This window comes from Aethalodelphis obliquidens, unplaced genomic scaffold (genome assembly GCF_003676395.1).
Source record: "Aethalodelphis obliquidens isolate GAN/ISIS:26980383/991018 unplaced genomic scaffold, ASM367639v1 scaffold74, whole genome shotgun sequence".
In the NCBI taxonomy this organism is placed as follows: domain Eukaryota; kingdom Metazoa; phylum Chordata; class Mammalia; order Artiodactyla; family Delphinidae; genus Aethalodelphis; species Aethalodelphis obliquidens.
Genome location: NW_020838018.1, coordinates 7741198 through 7756751, shown reverse-complemented (window position 1 = coordinate 7756751; position 15554 = coordinate 7741198). Strand labels below are relative to the sequence as shown.

Genomic DNA, 15554 nt, shown 5'->3' with positions numbered 1-15554 from the left:
CACACACACACACACACACACACACACACACACACACACACACACACCATATTTTCTGATGCAATTACACTAAGAAAAAGGGTGATGACTCAACCCACCCATACCTTTGGGAATTAAAAAATTTGAAGTAAATATTCATCAAATAAGAAATCATAATGGAAATTAGAAAATATTTAAACTAAGATAAAGTGAAAATACCACAAATCACAAATTAAGGGATGCAGTTAAAAACATCTTCAGAGGGAAATGTGTAGTATTCAAAATAAATAAATAGAACTTACTTGGAAAAAATAAGCTAGAACATGAATGGGCTAAATATCTAACTAAGGAAGTAAGAAAAAGGAACAAAGAAAGCAGAAAGTCAGATAACCAGAGAAATTAATAAAATAAAAAATAAGGAAACAATAGAAAACATCAACAAAATCAAGAGCTTTTTCTTTGAAAAAAAAGAAAAAGACTAATATCCAGTGATTGAAATGAAGGGAAAAAAGGAAAGATGATAAACACTATTGGGAATTTTAAAAAGAGGAATATAATAACAGATATAGTCATGATGAAAAATATTATTAGCAAATAGCATGAACAATATCTAGAAAAATATAAATAATCATAATTGACTCAGGAGATGTTTGGTTCAGGCCAAGTAAGTAACAGGGACTGAATTTACTCTCCAGCTTGACACACCTAAAAAGCTATAATACAGGCATACCTCAAAGATATTGCAGGCTTAGCTCCAGACTACTGCAATAAAGCGATTATCACAATAAAGTGAGTCACATGAAATTTTTGGTTTCCTAGTGCATATAATTACACTATACTGTATTCTATTAAGTGTACAACAGCATTATGTCTAAAAAATGTACGTGCCTTAATTTAAAAATACTTTATTGCTAAAAATGCTATTCATCATCTGACAGTGCAGGGCTGCTACAAACCTTCATTTGTAAAAAACAAAAACAAATGAACAAAAAAACAAAACTCCCGCAATATCTGTGAAGTACCATAAAACCAGGTATGCCTGTGTAGGAAACAACAGCTCTCAAGACACTGGATACAAGTCAAGGAAGAACAGTGATCTCTGAGAGATGGGACAGAGATGAGATGAGCCTTATGGTTGCCCAAGCTTACTTCCTGGACAGTGCAGGGAGGGGGAACCCAGACAAAACTTAGTGGTCTCTCTGAGTTTAGGAAATAGAACTGGAACCCAGAGAAGCCAAGGCACCTAGAGTTCATAAGAGAGGAAAAAGCTGCAAAGACAGCACTCCAGAGATCTGTAGAAGGCCCCCTTGAGTATGCAGTTAAGTAGTAATCGGAACATCCATGCAAGCAAACTACCTGAGGCTGGAGAAAGAATCATCATAAAGATGTCTGGAGCTCACAGAGTAGAAAATCTCATAATTTATGGGGCATCTACTGGAGTACTAAGAAGGGTCTTGCTACAGTAGTGGGGCAAAATTAGACTAAATTCAGCTTAAATCCCTAACAAAGCTTAAAAACAAGACACAAAAGGATCAAATGGTATTTAAGTAACTTCACTGCATCCCAGAACAAAATTCAAGAATACTTATAAAACTGTAAAAATATCCAGCATCCAAATAGTAAAATTCATGTCTAGCATCCACTCAAAAATTACCAGACAGGACTTCCCTGGTGGCACAGTGGTTAAGAATCTGCCTGCCAATGCAGGGGACGTGGGCTTGATCCCTGGTCTGGGAAGATCCCACAAGCCATGGAGCAACTAAGCCTGTGTGCCACAACTACTGAGCCTGCACTCTAGAGCCCACAACTACTGAGCCTGTGTGCCACAACTACTGAAGCCTGTGCGCCTAGAGCCCATGCTCCACAACAAGAGAAGCCACCGCAATGAGGAGCCCGCTCACCGCAACGAAGAGTAGCCCCTGCTTGCCGCAACTAGAGAAAGCCTGCACACAGCAATGAAGACCCAACGCAGCCAAAAATAAATAAATAAATAAGTTTATTAAAAAATAATTACCAGACATACAAAGAACAAGGAAGCTACAACTCATAATGAAGAGGGGAAAAATTCAATAAAAACTGAAACAGAAATGACATAAATGAGAATTAGTAGAAAAGAACATTAAAACTATAGTCCATATGTTCATGAAAGATCGAAAATGAGACACGGAAGACTTGAAATTTGTAGAGGTGAAAACGACAATATCTAAGATGAAAACATACTGATGAGATTAAGAGCAAATTAGATATTGCAGAAGAAAAGAATAATGAAACTGAGTAAATAAAGACTATCCAAAATGAATACACAGACGACAAATACTTTAACAAAACGAAAAGAGCATAATGAACTGTGGGACAACTTTAAGGAGCCAAGTATACATGTAATTGGATTCCTCAATGGAGATGAGAGAGAAGGGGGAACAGAAAAAAATGACTGAAGGAATAATGGCCAAAAATTTCCAAATTTGACAAAAATGGTAAATCCACAGATCTAAGAAGTGCAGTGAACCCCAGTGCATTTTATAATCAAATTGCTCAAAACTAGTTACAAGGAGAAAATCTTAAGAGCAGCCAGAGGAAAAAAGACATCACATACAGGGGAATGAAGACAAGGATGTGAGAAGATTTCTCCAAATAATGCAAGCTAGAAGACAATGGAGAAATTTTTTCCAGTGTTGGAAGGAAAAAAAGTCAATCTAGAGTTCTTTACCCAGTGAAAATACCTTTCAAAACTGAAATGAAATAAGGACTTTCCAGGCATACAAAAGCTTAAAGAATTCATCATAAGCAGATCTGCATTACAAAAAATGTTTAAATCCTTCACACAGAAGGAATATGACACCAAATGGAAATTGAATCTACACAAAGGAGTGAAAAGTACCAGAAATGGTAAAAATAAAAATGGTTTATTCTAAGTTCTAATCTCTTTAAAATATAGACCGTTTAAAGAAAAAAATAACAACAATGTAGAGTAGGATTTATAGCATATGTAGAAACAAAAGTTATTACAACAATAGCACAAAGGATGGGAAGTGGTAAATGAAGTGTGCTGTAGTTAAGATTCTTATATTGTACATGAAATGGTATAATATTATTTCACTATAGACTGTTGTAAGTTAAAAATGCATACTGTAAACTCTAGAGCAGTGATTAAGAAAAAAACCAAAGAGATGAGGTACACCTAAGAAGCCAATATTGAGGATGAAAATGTAACCAAAAAAACCACTTAGTTAATCCAAAAAGCCAGAAAAGAGGAAGAAAGGAGCACAGATGGGACAAATGGGAAAACTAATAGCAAGATGATAGATTTAAACTCAACCTTGTTGATAATTTGGTTAAATATTAACTGTCTAAGTGCTCTAATTAAAAGGCAGAGATAGCAAGTGGATAAAAAAAGTAAAACTCAATTAGGTGTTATCTAAAAGAAACCCAATTTATACATAAAGATACAGAGGTTAAAGTAAAATAACAAAATAAAAGAATAGGAAAAATATACAACACAAACACTAATCAAAAGAGAGCTAGATTGGGGCTTCCCTGGTGGCGCAGTAGTTGAGAATCCACCTGCCAATGAAGGGGACACGGGTTCGATTCCTGGTCCGGGAAGATCCCACATGCCACGGAGCAACTAAGCCCGTGCACCACAACTACTGAAGCCCGTGTGCCTAGAGCCTGTGCTCCACAACGAGAGAAGCCACTGCAATGAGAAGCCCGTGCACTGCAATGAAGAGTAGCCCCCGCTTGCTGCAACTAGAGAAAGCCTGAGCGCAGCACCGAAGACCCAACAGAGCCAAAAATAAATTAATAAAATAAACAAATTAAAAAAAAAAAAGAGAGTTAGATTGACTATATTAGTCAGACCAAGTAGACTTCAGAATATTTATCAGGGATAAAGAGGAGCATTTCATAATGATAAAGGGATCAATTAACCTAAAGGATATAACAATCCTAGACATGCAGGATTTATTAGGGTACACCTAATAAAAGAGTTTTAAAATACATGGGGCAAAAACTGATAATTAAAAAGAGAAATAGACAAAGACATAATTATTGTTGGGGTCTTCAGCGTTCCTCTTTCAGTAACTAATAGATCAAGTGGACAGAAAATGAGTCAGGATATGGAAGACTCGAACAAAACCATCAACCAACTTGATACAATTGACATTTATAGAGCAATACACCCAACCATGGGAGAACACACATTCTTCAAGTGTGAATGAAAGAGTCACCAAGATAGAACATATTATGGGCCATAAAGCAAGTCACAACACTGTTTAGACTGAAATCATATAAAGCATATTTTCAGACCATAATGAAATTAAAATAGAAATCAATTAAAGAAAGAATTAGAAAATCTCTATTTGGAAATTAAAAAGCAAACATACTTCTAAGTACCGCAGGGACTAAAGAATAAAACCAGAAAATAATTTGAACTGAATGAAAATGAATATAGTACTTATCAAAATTTGTGGGATGAAGCTAGAAAGATGCTTAGAAGGAAATCATAGCATGAAATGCTTATATCTGAAAAAGGTCTAAAAAATCAATAATATTATGCCTTAAGAAACCAGAAAAAGATCAGACTGAAACCAAAATAAACAGAAGAGAGGAATAAAGAACAGCTCAATTAAATACAAAAGTGGAAAAACAATAGAGAAAGACTGATGAAACCAAAACTTGGTTCCTGAGAAAGACTGATACAACCGTTAAACCTCTAGCCAGACTGGACCTGGTAAAAAGGAGAGAAGACACAAATTACCAACATCAGGAACAAAAGAGCAAACTTTAATACAGATAATACAGAAAAGGATTAGGGAATAATATGAACAACTTTATGCCAGAAAAAAGTTGACAATTTAGATGAAACAGAAAAATTCCTTAAAAAACACAAACATAAAGCTCTCTAAACAAAATAAACCAAATAGTCTTATATCCATTAAATAAAATTAACTTGTAGTTAACCAGATTGCTTCACAGGTGAATTCTACCAAAACATTTAAGAAAAAGAAAAAACAAAACAAATTTACATGAATTCTTCCAGAAAATAGAAGAGAACATCTTCCTTTTCATTTTATGAGGCCCAGAATTACCTTATGCTAAAATCAGACAAAAACATGACAAGAAAACCATAGACCAATGTTGCTTATAACATAGACAAAAATATCCTTAATAAAATAGTAGCAAATGGAATCCAGCAATATATAAAAAGGTAATACATTATGATTGAATGGGGCTTATACCAAGAATGCACAGTGGGTTTAAAATTTGAAAAAAATCAATGAATGTAATTTGCCACATAACAAAATAAAGGAGAAAAAAATCACCTCACTACATGCAGAAAAGAATTCTTTGACAAAATTCAACACCCACTCATGATAAAATATCTCAGCAAACTAGGAATAGAAGGGAACATCCTCAAACTTAATATAGGACATCTACCAAAATCCTTCGTCTGTCTTAATGGTAAAAGACTAAATACTTTCTCTCCGGTAAAAGGCAAGGATAGTCCTGCTCTTACAACTTTTACTCAACATTGTACTTGATGTCCTAATCAGTGAAGTAAGACAAGAAAAAGAAACGCAAGGCATACAGATAGAAAGTTAAGATGTTAAACTGACTTTATTCACAGAAGACATGAATAAATACATAGCAAATTCTGTGGAATCAATGGAAAGCTGCTAGGACTAATATGCAAATTTAGCAAGGTTAGATAATACAAAAACCAATTATATAACTATATACTAGTACTGAATAATGATAAAATAAAAATTTTAAATAGCATTTCTGTACCTTATCCCATATAAAAAAATTAACTGAAAATGGCCCATAGACTTATATATAAGAGCTAAAACTTTAAAACTCGTAGGAGAAAACACAGGAGTAAATCTTCATGACCTTGTGTTAGGCAATTGTTTCTAAGATTCAACACCAGAAGCAGAAGCAACAAAAGAAAACACATATGAACTGGACTATATGAAAACAAAAAACTTTGTGCTGCAAATGATATCATCAAGAAAGTAAAAAGACAACCCAGGGAAAGGGGGGTAACTATTTGCAAATAAGCTGATAAGAGGCTTGTATGTAAAATAAAGAACTCGGGTTTCCCTGGTGGTGCAGTGGTTGAGAGTCCGCCTGCTGATGCAGGGGACACGGGTTCGTGCCCCGGTCCGGGAAGATCCCACATGCCGCGGAGCGGCTGGGCCCGTGAGCCATGGCCGCTGAGCCTGCGCGTCCGGAGCCTGTGCTCCACAACGGGAGGGACCACAGCAGTGAGAAGCCCGTGTACCGCAAAAAAAAAAAAAAAAAAAAAAAAAAACTCATACAAGTCAATAGTAAAAAGACAAATATTAAAATACATTAAACTCAAACACAGTTTTACAAAATTAATAAAGATTTGAACAGAAAATTCTCCAGGAATTCCCTGGCAGTCCCGTGGTTAGAACTCCATGCTTTCATTGCCAAGGGTGCGGGTTCAATCCCTGGTCAGAGAACTAAGATCCCACAAGCCACACAGCCAAAAAAGAAAAAACAAAAAGAAAGAAAGAAAATTCTCCAAAAAAGACATACAAATAGCCAATAAGCACATAAAGAGATGCTCAACATCATTAGTCATTAGAGAAACGCAAATCAAAACCACAGTGAGCTACCACTTCATACCCACTAAGATGACTAATCAAAACCAAAGACAAAAACAAGTGTTGGTGAGGATGTGGAGAGATTGGAATACCCGAACATTGCTGGTGAGATTGTAAAATGGTGTGACCACTTTGGAAAACAATATGGCAGTTCCTCAAAATGTTATATATATGAAGCTACCATATGACCCAGCAATTGCACCTCCAGGTATATGCTCAAGAGAAATAAAAACTTATGTTCAGGACTTCCCTGGTGGCGCAGTGGTTAAGAATCCGCCTGCCAATGCAGGGGACGTGGGTTCAAGCCCTGGTCTGGGAAGATCCCACATGCTGTGGAGCGACTAAGCCCATGAGCCACAGCTACTGAACCTGCGTTCTAGAGCCCGTGAGCCACAACTACTGAAGCCCACATGCCTAGAGCCCATGCTCCACAACAAGAGAAGCCACTGCAATGAGAAGCCCGCGCACCGCAACGAAGAGTAGCCCCCGCTTGCCGCAACTAGAGAAAGTCTGCATGCAGCAACGAAGACCCAACACAGCCAGAAATGAATAAATAAATAAAATGTTAAAAAAAAAGTATGTTCATACAAAAATTTGTACATTAATGTTAATAACAGCATTCCTAATAGCCAAGTGGTAGAAACAACCCAAATGTCCACCAACTGAACAGATAAACAAAATGTTGTATATCAATACAATGGAATATTATTTGGCAATAAAAAGGAGTCAAGTACTGATACATGCAACAACATGGATAAACCTTAAAAACATTATACTAAGTGAAAGAAAGCGGTCACAAAAGACCATACAGTTTATGATTCCATTTATATGATTTGCCAGAATAGGCAAACCTATAGACATAAAGTAAATTAGTGGTTGCCTAAGGCTGGGGGTAAGTGAATGTGGGAAATGGGAAGTGACCACTGGTAGGTATGGAGTTCCTTTTTGGGTTGATGAAAGTGTTCTAAACCTAGACTGTGATTGCTGCACAACTCTGAATTTACTAAAAATCACTGAATTATATACTCTCATGAGTGAAGCTTATGGTATGTGAATTTTCTTCCAATAAATATGCTAATCTCATTTTTAATAGCACCCCAAATCATGAAATATGTGGGGGTAAACTTTACAAAGTACGTAGGGGACCAGGACCCTGAAAATTACAAAACATTCCTGGGAAAATCTAAAGATGTAAACAAATGGAGAAATATATCATGTTCAATTATCGATGACTCAAAATTGTCAAGATGGCAATTCCCCCCAAAGTAATCTATAGATTCAATTCAATCTCAATCAAAATCCCATCAGACTTATTTTTAAAGAAAGCTGATTCTGAAACTTATACGGAAATGCTAAGGACCTAGACTTGTCAACCCAGTTTTGGAAAAGAATAACAAAATTGGAGGACTCACACGATCTAATTTTAAGACTTACTATAAAAGCACAATAATCAAATTAGTTTGGTATGGAATGAGGGTAAACATAAATCAATGAAACAGAATAGTGTATAGACATATATGCATACACATCTGGTCAACCAATTTTTGGCAAATGCCAAGGTAACTGTGTCAGTGAAAGAGCAGTCTTTTCAATACTGGAGCATTAGATATCAATTTGGAAAAAATGTCCTTCTATCCTCACTTCATACCATACAAGAAACTTATCTTGAAACGGATCATAGACTTAAATATAAGAGCTAAAACAATAGCATTTCTAGAAGAAAACATAAAAGGAAACCTTTGTGACCTTAGTTTAAGCAATGATTTCTTCGGACACCAAAAGGATGAACCATAAGAGAAAAAAATGTTAAGTTGAACTTTATCAAAATTAAAAACTTGTGCTCTTCAAAAAACATTATTACAAAAATGAAAAGGCAAGCCACACATTAGGAGAAAATATTTGTAATAAAGGACTTATATCCAAAATATATTAAAAAAAACTGCTACAAGTCAATAAGAATAACTCAATTATTTAAAAATGGGCAAAACATCTAAACAGGTATTTTGCAGAAGAAGATACACAAAAGACCAAAACCCAAATAAGAAGACGGTTAATACCACCAACCCTCAAGGAAAAATAAAAACCACAATGAGGTGCCACTGTATATGTACTAGATTGGCTAAAATTAAGAAGACTGACAATGCCAAGTGTTGGTGAGGATGTGGACCAACTGGAATTCTCGTAGACTGCTGGTAGAAATGCAGAATGGTACAGCAATTTGGAAAATAGTTTCGCAGTTTTGTATAAAGTTTAACATATGCTTCCTATGTGATCCAGCAATATCACTCCTAGGTATTTACCTAAGAGAAATGAAAACACGTCTATACAAATACACTCAAACATTCCTAGCAGCTTGATTGACAATAGTCCAAAAACCGGAAACTACCCCAAATGTCCATATGTCCATTAACAGGTGAACGAACAAATTTTACATAAATTGTAGAGTGGCATATTACTCAGATATAAAAAAGGAGCATATTACTGTTTTATCAACAACGGGGATAAATCTCAAAAGCATTGTGCTAAGTGAAAAAAGCCAGCACAAGAGACTACATATTGTATGGTTCCATTTAAATGAAATTATAGAAAAGGCAAAACTATAGTGACAGAAAGTAGATCAATGGCTGCCAGAGGCAGTGGTAGGTGGAAGGAACAGACTGCATGAGGCGTGAGGAACTGGGGGCAGGGCGGTGGAAATTCTCTACCTTGATGTTGGTGGCTATTGCACAATTTGTCAAATGCATCGAGCTGCACACTTAACACTAGTGAATCTTACTGTATATAAATTATATCTCAATACAGCTAATAAAAGAACTGACGCAGTGGTTACGAATCTGCCTGCCAATGCAGGAGACATGGGTTCGAGCCCTAGTCAGGGAAGATCCCACATGCCGCAGAGCAACTAAGCCCGTGTGCTGCAACTACTGAACCTGCGCTCTAGAGCCCGCGAGCCACAACTACTGAGCCTGCGTGCCACAACTACTGAAGCCCGTGTGCCTAGAGGACATGCTTCGCAGCAAGAGAAGCCACTGCAATGAGAAGCCCTTGCACTGCAATGAAGAGTAGCCCCCGCTCGCCGCAACTAGAGAGAGCCTGCAAGCAGCAACGAAGACCCAACGCAGCCAAAAATAAATAAATCAGGAATGAAACGAGGACATCTACCATTATCATTTTATCCAATATTATACTGGAGGTCCTAGCCAGTGTACCTGGATTTAAAAGAAACAACAACAACAAAAAACAACACAAAGACTGCCATTACTCACAAAGAAGATCTGCATAGAAAACTCAAAATAAGTTATTAGAGTGAGACTTTCTGGATACACAATCTGGATACACAGGCAGTATGTAAATCGTCAACACTGGTCTCCAACAGTAAACAGTTGAAAAATGTGATTTGGAGAGAGGTTATTTAACTTGCCCAAAGTCACACGGCTGGTAAAGAGCCGACTAGGAGGGAGTTCCCTGGCGGTCCAGTGGTTAGGACTCAGCCGGCCACCCCGCCCCCGGCCCACCAAAAAAAAAAAAAAAAAAAATTGTGGACTAGGATGGAAACAGGGCTCCCTGCCTCCTGGGTCCAAGCTTTTACTCCTGGGCTATATGCCTCTCTAGCACTGGTTGTACTTGTACAGGAGCCTGTACCCCACCTTTGGGTCCGTTCCCACGCAGCGGGTGAGGCCTGAGCAGGGCCTCCTAGGGCTGGAGCCAGGGTGTCCTAGGCCCGCAGGGAAAGGCTCACCATGGGGAGGACGGAGGCCCGAAGAGAGGCCAGGGTGATGGGCTTCCTCCTTCTGTCGTCCTGGCTTGCTGGGGGCAGGATCTCCACGAGGTTCATCTCCTCTTTGGCTTTCTCCCCCAGGCAAATCTGAGAGGGGTGGAAAACGAGCAGGGCTCCTCTTCACCCAGAGGGCGGAGGAGGCAAACCCTGTTCCAGCTGCGGGCACGGGACAATCCCACCTGCTCCTCTGTGGCTGTCCAAGTCCCTCCCTGCTCCGTGTTTCCGCCCCTCCTTGGGGCTGGGGGGTACCCACCGTACTAAGCAGCAGCATACAGTTCTGCTTCCCCACCTTCTGGGGTCTGAAGGTCCAAGTCGGCTTCTCCTGGCTCAGCTCACAGCCTGCGAAGGGAGACGGAGGGCGGAAGGCGTGGCGTGGGGCGGGCAGGCTCCAGGGAGGCGCGCCTCTCTGCCTCCAGCCCTAGGCGCACCCCCTGCCCCCGGTGACGTACCCCCAGCCCCCCAGGTGCTCCGAGAACAGCCTGGAGCCTCACTCACCCCAGAGCAAGGCCAGTGTCGCCTTTTCGGAGGTGCTGCTAGCACGGCTGCGATTCATGATGCGGGGCGGGGGCCGAGCAGCTGCGAGGAAGGGCGCGTTACAACCCCCGGCCGACAAGGCAGCCCACACCCGAGCTGGGGACACCCCGGCGGAGCGCTCCGCCAAAGGACGGTGCTTAGATCGCCCAGAGCGGGAGAGGTGAGCGAGGCGCCCGGCTGCCCCGCCGGCCCTCCCAGCACCCCAGGGGTGCAGCGCCGGTCAGCCGCGGGCAAGGCGGCTCGGTGCCCGGTCTCATGTCCACTCGGCCCCGGGCCCCGGCCCTCTCGCAACCCCTCCTCCACCTCACCGTCGCTACTCCGCGTGCAAGGCTCACGCCATAGGCTCCTCCTCGGATCGCTTCCCTCTTGGGCTCCCTCCCTCCGGCCTCATCCTGGCCTCACCTGAGGGCCGGCCGCCCACAGCGGGCGGTTATGAAGCCTGGGAAGGGGCAACGGGAGATGTCTCATCAGCCCCATTCCGTTCTTCCACTCTTTCCTCCTCTTCGCTCCTCAGAAGCACCTGGAGAGCTCGTTAAAACACAAAGCGCTAGGCCTCACCCACCTCCATCGTTTCCCACGGGGAGGTCTGGGTGTGACCCAGAGAATTAGCATTTCTAACAGGTGCCAGGTGAGGCGGACGCCGGTGGGCCAGGACCGCACCGTGAGAACCACGGTCCTGACCAATAGGGACTGACTGAGGTCTGCTGCCGGAGCCCGCCCAGCGCCCAGCGTGGAGATGCTTTGCTACCAGGTAGGAAGCGCAGCCTTGTCGGCCCTTCGTGCTCATCGTCTTTCTTCGTGTCCTTTCCCTACCCTCTAAGTGTGGGCCTCTTGCCAGGCCCAGAGGGCCTGACCCTCAGGGCTGTGGTCCTCGGAGAGGAAGAGCCCTGTTTCCAGAAGGATGACTTCTCCCAAGGCTAGGAAGGGGTGGAATACACCACGGGCACTGCGAGTGACCTTACAAGGGCGTCATTTCACAAACAGCAGTTCACACAGCACAGTGATGCCCTTAAATGTTTGTTTGGGTGGGGGGTAGTGAAGAGGAGGAAGCTTTTCAGCTGACCACCGCCCTCAAGTAACACCTCTGTTTGGGAGACAGAAATAACCAGGAATCTCTCTCATTGCATTCATATCCATCATTCGCATCCTGGAAACTTCTCACCTGCATATAAAGTTCACTGATTTTCAACCAAGGTGTCAAGGGAAAGGATAGTCTTTTCCAAAAATGGTGCTGGAGGAACTGGATTTATCTTTCTGCAACCCTGATTGGAGCTTCTGCTGTGCAAGAATCAGTTTTTTTTTCTTTTTAAAATACCAGCTTTATTGAGCAATAATTCATATACAAAAATGTACCAGTTTAAAGTGTATAATTTGAATTTTGACAGATGTATACACCATGTGGCCATCACCACAGCCAAGTCACAATTTCTGTTACGCCCCCAAATTTTCTCGTTTCCCTTTGCAGTGCATATCCTCCCCTTACTGTCTACTTGGCATCAGACACTTACCTGTTTTCTGACACTGTAGCTTAGTAGACTGTCCTAGAAGTTCATATAAGTAGAATCATACAGGGTCTTTTGGTCTGCCCTCTTTCGCTGGGCAGAATGTTTGAGATTCATTTATCCATAGTTGTGGTATCAGTAGTTTGTTTCTGTGTATCGTTGAGTAGTGCTCCACACTTGTATATCCAGATACCTGCTAGTCAATTTTTTTTTTTTTTTTTTTTTTGGTACGCGGGCCTCTCACTGTTGTGGCCTCTCCCGTTGCGGAGCGCAGGCTCCGGACGTGCAGGCTCAGCGGCCATGGCTCACGGGCCCAGCCGCTCCGCGGCATGTGGGATCCTCCCAGACCGGGGCACGAACCCGTGTCCCCTGCAATGGCAAGCGGACTCTCAACGACTGCGACACCAGGGAAGCCCTGCTAGTCAGTTTTATGTGTCAGCTTGGCTAGGCTATTGCACCCAGTTATTCAATCACACTGAGGGTGTGGCTGACACCTTCTACTTGGCAGTTGCTACTGAAGGTATTTTGTGGATGCGATTAACATCTACAATCAGTTGCCTTTATGGAAAGATTACCTTCAGTACCATGGGTGGGTCTGATCCAATCAGTTGAAAGGCCTTAAGAGCAGAACTGAAGTTTCCCTGGAGATGTTTTGCGTGTGGTCTGCAGCTTCAGCTCCTGCCAGAGAGCTTCCAGCCTGCTCTTCCTGACAACCTGTCCTACCGATCTCAGACTTGCCTAGCCACCTCTTATGATTGCATTAGCCAATTCCTTGTGCTACATCCCTGACTGATAACACCTGTTGATGGATATTTTGGGTAGTTTCCAGTTGTGGACTATTATGAATAAAAATGCTATGAACATTTGAGAGCAAGTCTTTGCATGGATATATGTTTTAGTTTTTCTAGGATAAATACCTAGGAGTGGAATTGCTGGATCATTTGGTGTGCATTAAACTTTATGTGAAACTGTAAAACTATTTAAAAAAATCCTGTACCAGTCTGCATTTCTACCAGAAATGTATGAAAATTCCAGTTGCTTTACATCTTTGTCAGCACTTGGCATTGTCAGTCTTCTTAATTTTAGCCATTCTAGTGGATGTATATAGTGACATGTGGTTTTTATTTATCTTTTTTTGATGACAAATGATGTTGAGTATTTTTTCAAATGTTTATTGGTCATTTGTGTATCTTCTTTTGCAAAAATACCTGTTCAAATATTTTGTTCATTTTAAAATTGAGTTATTCTTATTGAATTGTGGTTCTTTATATATATTTGGATGCCTGTTCTGTGTCAAGTATACGTATTCCAAAGATTTTTCACTCCCATCTATGGCTTGTCTTTTCATTTAAAAAAATGGTATCATTTGGAGAGCAGAAATTTAAAAATTTGATGAAGTCAAATATTTCTTTCTTTTATGCCTTATGCTTTTGGTATTTTAAGAAATCTTTGCTTAACCCATTAAAAATTATCCTGTTTCCTTCTAGAAGCCTTGTAGTTTGAGCGTTCACTTTTAATACTGTGATCCATTTGAAGTTAATTTTTGTGCATAGTGTTTGGTAAGGGTCAAGGTTCCTTTTTTTCCTCCTAAGTGGTTATCTAATTCCTCTAGCACCATTTTTGGAAAAGACTCTTTCTCTATTGAACTACCTTGGCATTTTTGTCAAAAATCAATTAACCATATATGTTGGTCTATTTCTGGATTTTATTGTTACATTGGTCTGTCTACCCTAGTGCTGATACCACACTGTCTTGACTACTGTAGCATTATAGTAAATCTTGAAATCAGGTAGTTGAGTCCTTCAACTCTGTTCTTCTATTTCAAAACTGTTTTGGCTCTTCCAGAGTCTTTGCATTTTCTTATAAATTTTAGAATCAGCTTGCCAGTTTCTAAAAAAAAAAAAAAAAAAAGCCTTCTGGGATTTTATTGGGATCCTGTTGCATGCATAGTTCAATTTTGGGAGAATTGTCATCCCGATTTTGAGACATCCAATGCATGAACACGTTGTAATCGCTTCATTTATTTAGATCTTTAATTTTCTCAGCGATGTTTTACAGATTTTAGTGTTCAGATCCAGCACACCTCTTATTAAATTTATTCTTATGTATTTCATGTTTTCAGATGCTATACCAAATAGTATATACTTCAAAATTTCATGTCCTAATAATTTGTTTTTAGTATATAGAAATACAGTTGGCTTTCTTATACTGACCTTGTATTCTGATTTTGCTAAATTCATTTATTAGTTCCAGTAGCTTTTTTGTACCCCAAATCACAACATCTGTGAATAAAGACAGTTTTACTTCTTCCTTTTTGATCTGTGTGTCTTTTATTTGTATATTTATTTATTTTTGTGCCTATTTGCTCTAGTTAGGACCTCAGGTACAATGTTGAATAGAAGTGGTAACAGTGGGCATCCTTTCCTTGTTTTCCATCTTAGGGGAAACATTCAGTCTTTCGCCTTTAAGTATGTTGTTGGTGGTAGGTTTTTCATGGATGTCTTCTTAAGAATGTTTCTTTCTAATCCTAGTTTGCTGAGAATTTTTTTTTATTATGAATGAGTATTGAATTTTGCCATATGCTTTTTATCTATCGAGAGGACCAACTTTTTTGCCTTTGTTTATATGAATTAGTTACTGATTTTTTGAATGTTTTAAACCAACCTGGCATTTCTAGGACCAATCCCACTTGGTCACGATGTATTATGCTTTTTTATATATTCCTGGATTTGATTTGTTTATATTTTGTTAAGTATTTTTGCATTCATGTTCATGAGGATATCAGCCTGAAGTTTTCTTTTTTCTTCTATAATGTCTTTGGTTTTGGTATGAGGGAGTGCTTGTTTCATAAAATGATTGGGAGTGTTCCCTCTTCTATTTTCTGATTTTTTGTTGAATTCCAGGTGCTCTGCTTGCAAAAGCAGAAGCATACTACAATTGAATCATACTACAATCCACTTTCCTGTACTCTCCCAAAGTCCTGTTGATTCCACCCCTTGACCCCAGTATTTCCCAGCTCTCTCTCTACAGCCCTCGTCTTGGTTCAAATCTTTATTACTCACTAGTTGGTGAGTTACAGATTGGTCACTAGGCTGCTTTCAAACTTAATGGCTTTTAGGATCAAATCCC

At 40.0% G+C, this 15554-nt stretch overlaps 1 protein-coding gene across 6 annotated transcripts in view; it reads right to left on the bottom strand.

Annotated features, from left to right (window-relative positions):
* Positions 1 to 12717, bottom strand: part of NPM2 (nucleophosmin/nucleoplasmin 2) — a 21930-nt gene extending 9213 nt beyond the window's left edge. For 4 of the 6 annotated variants that reach the window (XM_027092054.1, XM_027092055.1, XM_027092057.1 and 1 more), the window contains exons 1-4: positions 11232 to 12717; positions 10885 to 10965; positions 10643 to 10728; positions 10351 to 10476 (exon numbers count right to left, since the gene is read on the bottom strand). In XM_027092054.1, coding sequence (XP_026947855.1) covers positions 10351 to 10476; positions 10643 to 10728; positions 10885 to 10942 — 270 coding nt within the window. In that variant the 5' untranslated portion in view covers positions 10943 to 10965; positions 11232 to 12717. The remainder of the gene's footprint in view (positions 1 to 10350; positions 10477 to 10642; positions 10729 to 10884; positions 10966 to 11231) is intronic. The other 2 variants (XM_027092052.1, XM_027092053.1) reach the window with 2 other exon arrangements.
* Positions 12718 to 15554: the final 2837 nt, after the last annotated feature.